The 12,061-nt window shown below is 40.2% G+C and overlaps 1 protein-coding gene across 4 annotated transcripts in view; it reads right to left on the bottom strand.

Moving 5' to 3' along the window:
- The window catches only part of Amot (angiomotin), a 61,389-nt gene that overhangs the window by 24,952 nt on the left and 24,376 nt on the right, over positions 1-12,061 (bottom strand). For all 4 annotated transcript variants that reach the window (XM_029567591.1, XM_029567589.1, XM_029567590.1 and 1 more), the window contains 3 exons: positions 9,478-9,943; positions 5,415-5,559; positions 3,828-3,920 (listed from right to left, as the gene is read on the bottom strand). In XM_029567591.1, the coding sequence (XP_029423451.1) occupies positions 3,828-3,920; positions 5,415-5,559; positions 9,478-9,943 (704 nt within the window). The remainder of the gene's footprint in view (positions 1-3,827; positions 3,921-5,414; positions 5,560-9,477; positions 9,944-12,061) is intronic.

The raw sequence follows: 12,061 nt of genomic DNA, 5'->3' as shown, positions 1-12,061 counted from the left end.
TATATAATATTTGTGCACATATATACAGCATATATATGTATAAGGTGTAGGCATGTGTTTGTGTAATTAAAGCTATGGCTTTAGAATGGAAGAACTCCTAGAAAAGTTGGTCCAACTAGTTAAACTGTTAGTCATGTTCAGAAGCAGAGTGGTATATATAAAAGGGAAAAATGATAAAATACGAAGGTGATCTATCAAGCAGCATAAATAAAAGATGTTAGGAATGAATATGAGAATGAGACAGTAGAGACAATTGAATCATAAGGGAAGTCTTTACAAAACTGTTCAGACAAAACTCAATAATCCATAGCTGAAGTGATATTTTTATGAGAATATATAATGCATCAAAATTTCTACCAGGAGATGATATGCCAAAATTAAATGGAGGTCATCTCAGCTATGCAAAGATGGTTCAACATATATCACAGCTCTTAGTCCTAAATCCATCATGAGGTGTGTTAAACAGGACTTTGGTTCTACCATATGCCCTGCCTTGACCTTGTTAACTTCAACATGAATAGGAATTAATTCAACTACTAACCATGTCTTTATTTCCTTTATTGTAAAAAAGAATAATAGAATCTCTGGCTCCCAATATAGCATACAAGGAACTTAGAAATTGTTATTCCATCCTAACAAAGAAAAGAAAGGTGAACAAAATAAAAAGAAACAATCAACTCTAAGATCTTTCTTAGATGAGAGATTCACAAGGTGAACTTCTGTCCTCAAAACTGTAGACAGATAGGTGGACAGAGAATCACAATCTCTCAGACAAGAAGTTCATGAACAGAACCCTGGAGGAACCAGAAGCTGGTTAGGAAAACCTGAACCAGAGGCTCAGGATGCAGATGCCTCAGAGCTAATTCCCTGGGAGCCCAGTCATATGGGAACACCCATATTTTTGTGAGTTTTACCCCCCAGGTGCTCAGTCAGGTTCTTCCAGATCAGAAAAAAATCTTGTGTTATCATCAGGGAAAGGGGAAAAAGCACCATCATGTTATGTTAATACACCAGAGCATTCTATTCTTCTTAACCAGTCATGCCCTGAGGACAAACTAACTAGAGCCTAACACTGGATTTTTTTTTTTTCGAGATACTAATCAGCCTGGAGGAAGGATAAAGTCCACTTTATCCGGTCCTAGCCTTCTACCTGAGAAAAAGAAATACCCAACTCAGGGACATTCTGGTCACATTTCAGTGACAAAGGGTGGGTATTGAGCCACATTGCAAGAGTCACAGTCCACAGGTACAGACTCACTAAAAAGCTGAGAATTAAATGTTGGACTGGACAATATTTCACTTGACCCACATCTTACATTTTCAGAGAGAAGTACTATCCTCACAACCAAAATACAGGGCAGTATCTACTGTAGTTCTTACCCTGTACATACTGCCTGTCATTAAACAACAAACAACAATAATAAGACATAGCAAAAGACAAAGTACATAGTTGTAAAAGACATGACAAGCACTAGAACCAGACCCCCGTAAGCCTAGTATGTAGGGATGATCAAATCATGAATTTGAAGCAACTGTGATTAAAATTTTAGAGATTTCAATGAGAACAAAGGACAGGAGAATCATACAAGTAGAAAGACATGCATTCTAAGAATAGAAAAAACTTTAGTGATTAAAACACAAGGTAGCATTACTGTCTTGATTAACCTATAGTATTTGTTGAGATCAAATGAGATAATTTGTCTAAATGGAAGAAACATTAAAAAGCAGTGAAGAATTTTAGAAAAGTGGTTGATAATAATTACTACCATAATCAATGATGAAAATGAATCATATAGCTCAAAATATGTGTTTTTTTGAGATGTGATTGATTCGTTATACAAGTTTTTAGATGCTAACTTTGAGTGGTACCTATAGATTAGCAATTTCATGTTTATGAATTTGGTACTAAATTATAGGCATGTGGGACCACAACATATACAGTTATACCCCATGCTTTCCCAGGTTCTTCTCCTCTTACAAGACAGACCTCACACCAGAAACTCACATGAGTAGCTTGGATTTGGATTGGGAGGTCATTTTCTTTAACGCAGAAGCTTTGTCTCACTTCCCACTGCAACTTTACACATATCTGAGTAGATGCAGCTTGAAAGGAACTGAACATTTGCTGAACACGTACCACATATGAGGTATTGTGCTCACTTAATCCTCAATAAGGTTACAAGGCCACTATTATTCTTTTCTCTATTTTGCATATAAGGAAACAGTTGGAGAGCATAACTAACTTAGAGAAGATCCCACAACTGGTAAATAAAGAGTGGAGTCCATACTTAAACTTAGCTTATTCTAGACATTTTCTACTATATTCAATTGCCTTCCATGTTAGATTGGTTTGGTCTCTCTGGGTTTGGTCTCTCAGGGAAGGCTTTTCAAAAGAGCTTTCCTTCCTAAGGTCACAGTTCCAACCTTGTAGAGCCCTGTAGGTGCCAAAAGGCAAAAGAAACAATAGGATGAAGAGACGTGTTTCAGAGCTACCATGGTGTCTCACCCTGCCATCAATGTAGTTTGATCGTGTAAACGACTGCACTTTATAAACTCACAGTAGCGCTCCTAGGGCACCTGAAACACCATCTCTACACAGAGCGGAGTAGAAACTAGCAGATCCAGGGCAAGAATCCATATGTTTTGTTTTACTCTGGGAGAATGCCACCATCTTTCTGCCACTGAACTAGCTTCCAGGGTAACCGTGACACCACAAAAGCAACTTCACAACAATTCGCCCTAAGCTCTGATGACACCAGAAAAACAACATTCCTTGCTCTAAGACTACTGACAAAGGAATAGGAGGCTCAGGAAAAAGAGGAAGAAAGCTTCTGTTCTGAAGCCAGAGCACAACAGAGCCCAGGGAGGGAGGGGAATATTGTAAGTGAAGATCAAATAAACTTGTAAAATCTGACTGGAAACAGCACAGAATGACATGAAAGGGTCATTGGGAGGCCCAGTAAAAATAGAAGAGGCTGAGAACTCTCCACCAAGCAGGACTTCAGCAGAAGCTGCACTGAAGGAGGCTGGGGGTTGGGGGAAGCCAACTTCAAGGCATCTGTAGAAATGAGAGCAGTTCATCAGTTCTCTCCCCAACTTATTCTCCCAATAGACTCAATCCACTATGAAGTTTTTATTCCTGCTTTTATTAAGGCAATTGGAAAGAATTAGGCATTGTCTAGCTGGGTGGGGTCCATTAGGGACTCATAAAGAAGAGGATTAATTCATTGCTACAGACCTAGGAGTCTCTGCAGACATTATGAGGAAACAAGAGGAAGGCACAGCTCTGCCCTGCCTCATACCCTCCAATTCTGCAATCAGAATCACGAATTCAGGACATAGCCAAGGCTCTTCTCCGATACCCCTGCAATCTGCCGGTTGTAATGATATGATACAACACTAAGAGTTTAACTAAGGGAGCCCCAGCTACAAGTTGGAGATTCCAAGCACTGATCATTGTCCTCTAAGTTCATCCCATTTACCATTGCCAGCATGTGGTACCACCGGCAATAATCCCTTCAGCATTATCAAGGGCCGCGATGTTCACTAAGGTTCTTTCTTCAGCTAACTATGACAAGGGCAAGAGTCCTGATGGGCTTCAGTAGTTTAGTACAGGGAACAGTCATTTTATATCTCTAGTGGTTATGACAACCTTCTTGGTCTAGAAGAAAAGAAGAGTCTTTCATGCAGTAACCAGAAAAAGAATTCCTAGATGACATGCACTCTATCCTTGTTATTTTAGAAGGCTAAAGAGAGCTATGCAACATTTTCACACAGTTTACAGCCTTCCATGCATTCATACCCGCTCATGGCGTTTTCAAACTTACTTTTAGCAAAGAGCTGAGAGATAGTTTTCCTGGTGTCCTCTGACCCCTCATACTCCTTCTCTGCCAACTGCTTGTTGGCTGTCTCTAGACGCTCTGTGGAATGTGGAGACAATCAGCAAGGCCTTACATAAAGTTCCAAGCACGTGCTATTTGCCCTCTAAATACTGACCTTTGGCAAAAGTCTACATCTTCTTGTCAAACAGTGATGGGTGACATAGACCCAGGTTTACTAGTATGAATCTCAAAACAATTCAAGACTACTAAGGTAGGGAAGAAAGCAGTAAATAATTAACACTTCTACATAAAAAATTCTAGATTTCAATAAAATAATCTTTCCCAGAATATACAAATATATCTTTCATTAACCAGGAAAAAGACTATCAGTGTTTCTATGAAATCTTGAGGGGCTGGAGAGATGGCTCAGTGGTTAAGAGCACCATCTGCTCCTGCAGAGGACCAGAATTTGAACCCCAGAACCCACCGTAATTCCAGTTCCAGGGGATCCTATGCCCTCTTTTTACTTCCATGGGCACTGCATAACATGGGTACAGTTACATACATGCAGGCATTACTACAACCATACACATAAAATAAAAATAATAAATAAAATATTTTTAAAAATCTTTAAAATCGTGTAATAGGGACCATGGCAGCATTTAGTCAAGCCCCTTGACTTGACAGACAGATACAAGGAATCCAAAAACAGGAAATGTCCTCAAGACCATCAATTTTCATGGTGGTTGAAGGTGGAAATATTTCCCAGAATTTGCAATATTATCAGGTGAAGGCAAAAATAAAAGGCCTCATAGCAGCAGAGGTCATGACATTCTCACATTTACAAGGTGAGAAGGCAAGCCTCTACCAAACCTGTACAGGATGAGAGATTTCACCAGTCATGGGAGTGGTTCAGGTAGGTCAAAGAGTCCCAGGAAGCACTGTGACCTGGTTAACAGCTAGTATATCAGTCAGATATAAACTCCCACTTAAAGAAGCTTGCAACTATTACTGCAGTAATACACTTTAAAAATAAAACAGACTGGGGACTGAAGAGATGGCTCAGTGGTTAAGAGCACTGGCTACTTTTGTAGGGGACCTAGATTCAGTTCCCAGCACCTTATGGCAGCTAACAAACATCTGTAACTCTAGTTCCAGGGAATCGACACCCTCTTATGACCTCTGTGGGTACTGCATGACACAGGTACACTTCCATACATGTAGGCAATACATACTTACATAATAAAATAAAATAAAAATAATAAAATATTTTTTAAACCAGACTGGAATAAGCCATCCAGTTTTCTAACTCTGCCAATGGATTAGTCAACCAAAAAGAGCCTTGCTGGGCCCTGCTCAACCCTTTCCATCACCAGATGCCTCAGAAACACAGACAAGAGCCAGGTATAGTGGCACATGCTTTTATCACCACTACTGAAGAGGCTAAGGTAGGAAAATCATGTGATTTCAAGGCCAGTGTGGACTACATATTAAGTTCTAGGCCAGCCAGAATTACATAAAGAGACCTTGTCTTAAAAACACACAAGCGAGCAAACAAAAGAAGCACATAGCTAAGTTTACTTGTTCCCTCACCTCTCAAATCTCTGTTGAAGTCATGCATTCTCCGAATCTCCCCCTCCAGCTTATTCCTCATCGCTTTCTCCAGGGACTCTCTTTTGGAAGATGACTTCACTAGGTTCTCATAAGCCTCTGAGACACGCTGAATTTCTGTCTCCACCTTAACATAAAAAAGGAAAGATGGTGGTAATGGTACGGGATTGATGGGGAAGATGGTTTAGAATCATGTATGCAAAACTTTAGTAACATCTTTCAGAGCTTACAGATGGCTAGGAGGCAAGCAGTACTACATAATCAGAACTAAGTTTCAAGAACAACTTTCCAGCTTCAAAGTGTAAGTGCATTGCTTCATAAAATTTCCTCAGGGCAAAAACGTGTGTGTGTGTGTGTGTGTGTGTGTATGCTTAGTTTCTGTAATCAAAGAAGTTGGTACAACAGAATGGTCTTCATAAATAGGGTTAGAATGATTTTAATTTATGAATATTTTTCTAATTTTAAAAATACTGACATATATTGCATGTGGATATATTTTTTGGAGGACTCAAAAGATATCTTTCTGCCAGTTTATTTCAATTTGTCCTGACATCTACCTGAACAAAGATACCTTGCCCGATTTTAACAAAGAGAATAGTTGAATTTCTTTTCCAAGTATGGATCAGTGATAGATATAACTGCTAAAAACCCAAACCTTCAGCCTCATACAGTATAATTCATTTGAATTTAGCAACTATTTAGCTAAGAGTTAAGTAGTGGAAAGGTAATTAAAATTTTGGAGTGTGAATGCCTGATTGACAGCATCCACATTACCCTTGCCCTCAAAGAGCTTTCATTCTAATCAAGCCAAATAATATATGGCAAGATACAGCTTTAAGAAAGGAAAGAGGAATGCTACAGAGCAAAAAGAAGGAAGGAAAAAAGTTATTACTGGTTTGGGGGAAGCAAGAAAAATAATTTCAGGGAGAGGTGGCATTCAGAATCAGATCCTGAAAGCTGGGTCAGATTTCAATGAGCAGAGGTGAAGGGAAGGGTATTCTATTCTGAGTAAGCAAAGGCATTCCCAGAATGACTAGTAGTCTCTTTTGGCTAGATACTGAGGTAGCCACAGAGAAGCTAAAGGGATATGGCTGTGAAGACAGACTGAAGTCAGATCATAAAAAGCTTTTAATGCCAGGCATTTGGACTTCATCCCATAGTCAGTGAGAAACCAGTACAGATTTTTAACTGAAATTCATGATTAGTGTTCTGTTTTATGACACCTCTGAAATTTCATAAAATGAAAACAAAAAGAGAAAGAAAGCTAAAAGACAAAGGCTCTGGTCCTGAATCAGTCAGAATCAGGAAGAAAACAAGAAATTGGACTCCAGAGTTTTTCTCTAACTAGTACAGCTGCACATACAATAACCACAGAGATTATTTGCATGTAATTTGTATAAGACAAATAAACCCCATGGTTTATTGAGCAATTTTAAAATTACTTTTGATTCCTGCAACCATTCTTCATTTCTTCTCAGTTTACCACTCTCCTTGAACAAAGCTCAGGATGCTACTGGGGGAAAAAATCAGGTGCTTCAGTGGAGGACTGGGAGGCGGGGGTAAGCTTACAAATAACTAAGATTCAAGCTTCCCCCATCTCCAAAATCCTGCAGGAGACAGGACTGCCTACAAACAAACGAGGCTTATACCACTGAAAAGAGCAGACTTGAAAGTGTTTTTCTCCTTGCAGATGGCACCAAGATAGCAGCACAGAAGGTGAAAACTGGTGAATGGCATTTAGAGACAAGATCTGCAAGGCCTGTGCCTGATGAAGCTTTTGCATGAAATTCAAGTGCTGGAGAGGAGAAAATAAACATTTCCATTTGAAAGAGGAGGCTAGGTGTTGGTCTGCAATGGACAGCCTTGAGAGAGTGAGTGAGACTTCCTACTTAACCCCCAGAATGCCACATCTGGAAGGCAGTGACTTTACTCAAGGTGCAAACCCCGCTAATCCTTCCCTTTCCCCTTGTGAAGATACTGTCCCCTTCCAAAGAGCATGGCAAGGTGTGCTACTAAGGCCTTCTGGGAAAGATAGGCAGAAAAGGGACGATCTACTGGGGAGGTGTGGGTAATTTAGGAGGCAGGGCAAGAGGGTGACATTGGATTTCCAGACTTGCTCTGTGTACTTACTACTGCATGCGCCTCCGGTGCTTTTATTTTTTCTACCACCACCATCTGGTGTGTACCTTGTTCTCCCTACTTTCCTTTTCTTCTTCTCCCCCACCTGTCTCCTCCACCTCAGCATTGGCTTGAACTGCGCTTTTTCTGACACTCCAGTTGTATCAACTGGCTGATCTAAGGCACCTCATTACATCCAGGAAACAAATAACAAAATTCCTACTGTTTTTCTTCCTTGTCACAAACCTAATCCCCTAATATCAGTCACCACGAACCTTTGGCAAAGAAGATTTGGGCTAAATCTTCAGTGATTGTGTCAAAGATGGGGCCAGGCCACCCAAAATTGAAAGCTTGAGGAAGGGTGTCAATAATCGAATCAGTCAAAGTGGATTTCTAGTTTGTGGACAGAATTCTAACATCAGTGTAATGTGGGAAGGGGTATAGCTAAAACGTGAACAAAGAAAATAATAAACGAAGACAAAGGCAGAGCCTAATTGCTCTCAGTTCACCCTGATAGCCCCCAGCTGAATTTGGGAAAATTGAGAAAGGGAGTATCTTTTTCTCACAATATAAAAGTACTTAAGTATGGACAAATAAGTGTTCCTCTCCATTAGGTAATAGATCGGATGTTGGCAAATTCTCAAACTCATTCAAGCCCCTGAATTTTCCACTCCTAGTGTCTCCTGAGGACAGAGTTGCTGAACAACACAAGGCAGCTGCCCCTCCCTCTCACACTTCCAGCCTTAACTACCTGAACCCTGTATATTGCAAGGGGATCATAGCACATGAGCTCCATATGGACAAAAGCCACAAAGAGGCTGCCAAAGGCATAACCCTATTCACCAACAGCTACTAGAGGCCAAGAGCTGAGGTTCCTACCTTGGGGCACTCAACAGCTGAAGTTCCAGCTACAGGAGACAGGGAGACCCAGGGAAGAATGGCAACTGGGAGCACACTCCTTTTCCAGCTTCCTCTGCCTAGAGCTGTCACCTGTCACCCAGCTGTGATGCTAAGCACCCCCCAACATACACATACACACACACACACACACACCAGAGAAAAAGAGCAGATGTTGAATTGGAGCTGTGGAGAAAGGCTAAAGCAAAAGAGGGGAGGAGGGCTAAGTGTCAAAAAGCAATTGCTAGAACTCCCACAAGGAAAAATACTGTCAGCCTTTTCCTGAATCAGACAAAATCTCGGCTGGTGGGATGTTTTTACCAGAAATTAGGAACTATGGTTTTATATTTATGATTCAAAATTATATGGAGCAACTATAATGAAGAAAAAAGGCCTTCAAATGCTAGAAAGTTCTCCAGGAACACAGATCTTACCGATATTCTTGACTTGGTGAAAAAGTATCTCTGCTGATATTTGGAATTCTAGAACAATCAAGTTTTCTTTAAGACTTTGGAGTCTGGGAAATCTATATTTTCTCTTAGTATAAATCTAAAATGTTACTTCTCTTAAGGACACCAGCAGGAGGGGAAGAAGACGACAAGAGAAGGTAATGGGGAGATGAATTATGATTAAAGTACATGACATATGTACATGACTATATCATCATGAAGTTCATTATTTTGTATAATTAATGTACACTAATAAAAACAAAAAAAATAGTTACCCTAGATAGACAAGCAGACAGCTATTTTCAAAGTTTTTTAGATAGAAAAATCTCAAAGATCTACTCATGAGCCATGTTAGGCACCCACAGGTGAAATGTTTATTACAGGTATTTAATAAGTCCCACTATTAGGAATTTTTTTGAGACTATGTAGCCCCAGCTGGCCTGGAACTCGTTGTACAAACCAGGCTGGCCTGGATCTCACAGAGATCTGCCTGCCTCTGCCTCCTGAGTACTGTGATTATGCCTGGTGCACACTATTGAGATTTAAGGAAGTTTGTAACGCTGCCCCAAGGGAAGCCTCACCTTCTGTAATCTTGCCACCTTCTCATAGCATCCATCTAACTCCTGCCGCAAGTTCCGGTTCTCATCTGAGAGGATCTCAACCATCTGCTGAGCTCTGGAAACAATGGCAAAAGGATCAGCCGGCATGGGCTGATAAGAAGCAGACTGCTGAGCCCGAGGCATAGCTGAGTAGGTTTCTCCTTGCTGCTGTGGTGGAGGTGGAGAAGTCAGGCCTGGCTGGGAGATACGGTAGTGATCCCCCTGGTGACTCTGATTAGGAAGGAAATGCTGCTGCTGCTGCTGCTGCCTTGGCAGAAGAGCAGAGTGATCGCCTTGGTTTGAGACCAATGGGTGTTGAGCAGGAGACAGTCTAGTTGACGGTGGAGATTGCAGCAAGGGCAAAGATCCCCCAGATGTTAGAGAAGAAGTAGGGCTGTGAGGCTGAGAATTCCTGGCTGATAACGACAGCGAGATGTCTTGTGTTGGCCTGCAAAACACAAAATGCAAGTTCTGATTAAGTTCTTTCCCAAAGCACAAGTGCAGGAAAGCAGGAGGTAACTGCAAGACAGCAGCACAATAAGGAGCAGGTAGTTAAGTCTAGGGGATCCCATCAAAGATCTCTAGAGTGCATTCTCATCCTGATCTTCTACGACTCTGCTGGAGACAAACACATGTGATCCTTTGTTGAATGAACCAGATGACCTCTTAGGTAACTCTGTGAAACTCTAAATGATGCCCACATCCTTCACTGCTCACTCATGTTCAATGACTCTTCTAAAAGTAATGTTCATATCACTGTTGAAAACTGAACCTGTTCAAAATAACTTTATTATTTATGGGGTCCAGTACACGCAAATTTATATTTAGAAAATACGTTTAAGCCAGGCGCGGTGGCACACATCTTTAATCTCAGCACTTGGAAGCCAGAGGCAGGTGGACCTATGAGTTCAAGGCCAGATTGGTCTACACAGTGAGTTCCAGGCCAGCTGGGGCTAAAGAGAGACCCTGTCTCAAAAAGACAGAAAGAAAAGAAAAGAAAAGAAAATATGCTTATTTATTTACAACAACCATTAAAATTGCCTTTCATATTTCTGTCTGAAACTACCTTTGAGAATTCATGTGCTCATCAAAAATTCCTCAAAGATATGAAGATACTTATTACATTTAAATTCACCAAATATTTATTATTCATTCCAGTTATTGACTTAATGATCCCCTTTAACAGTAACAATACAGAAATTTAGAGTTACAGGCAACAACATCCTATTATTTTTGATATAATGAATAAAAACTGTAAGGATTGGAAAGGTATTAAAATGATTTATATTGAACAGGGAAAGCAAGGGCCTAAAGACGGAAAGAGATGTGCTGAGGGATAGGGATGCAGCTCAGCTCTAGAGCACAAGCCTGAAATGCATGTAGTTCTAGGTCTTATCTTGAATGAGAAAGAGACAGGGAGAGGGAGAGACAGAAAGATGGAGTCAGAAAAAGAGAGAGACAGAGACACAAAGACAGAAAGATGGGAAGAATAAATTAGGGTGAATTAGTGATATTACAAAAGATAAACCCCATTTTTTTCTATTCCCATTTTCTGGTTCATTCACTGTCATAATCCATTAACTTCTGTACAAATCCCCAATTTATTGCTTATAAAATATTCTAGAAGAAAAACTTGGGTACATTGTTTAATGTGTTTCTCCCATTCCCATATGATTTTGTATATTTGACTACGAGACAGGAAATATTTATACCTAGGTACAGAGTTTGTACATAACTATTAATCAGAGCATGTGGATGGGATACATCCCACCACCACTAACAGGAAGACTATCTGTCCATGTACACTGAGGGCAAAGTGTTTCTTCACCCTCCCCCACCCATGATTATCTAATCTCACATGCTCCAGAGTCCTGTGGACACTTGTCTTCCAGTAGATATTTCTCAATCCAGGGAAGACAGATGGCTAAGAGCACGGACTTGAATTCTAACAAAGAACTTCGGAGACTTTTGCTACTGCTTAGCTGTTCAACCTTGTTCAAATTACTTAATCTGCAAGAGCTTTTTTTTTTCTTTCCTGAGGTTGTAAATGAATTGCAAAAATACTGGGGCCTTCACAATTGTTATTTTAGTAAGAATTATTATAGCTTCTTATCTACCAGTCAGATAAGCTGACCTTGTTAACATTTTCCCTACAGAATATCAGTTCATCTTTGTGCTAATTTGCATAAAATTCTTGGTAAAATTGGGACAAATGGCCAAGAGCAATTAACTGGCAATCCAGTCACTTAAAAAAATCTCTCTCACACACCCAATTACCAGCATCTTATATATCTATTCCCAAGAGCGCCTCACTATACAGGCTGTTTCAAACTACAAAATCATTCCAAATATTTGCTCGTGGACACATCTAATAACCTTGATATTCACAAAAGCCCTGAAACTTGCTTATATCTTGGTTTCTATCACATAGTCCATATACGCCTCTGCTATACACATATTCTTCCAATTTTATACATGTCACTAATTATTGACTATTGAAGAAGACAGACAAGCTACTTGCGGATAGAAGAAATGACAGTATTCAAGACTACAACTGGAAGTTTGC

This window comes from Nannospalax galili, unplaced genomic scaffold (assembly GCF_000622305.1).
Source record: "Nannospalax galili isolate Female #2095 unplaced genomic scaffold, S.galili_v1.0 scaffold641, whole genome shotgun sequence".
NCBI classification, from domain to species: Eukaryota; Metazoa; Chordata; class Mammalia; order Rodentia; family Spalacidae; genus Nannospalax; species Nannospalax galili.
This window is presented reverse-complemented; position numbering and strand designations above follow the sequence as displayed.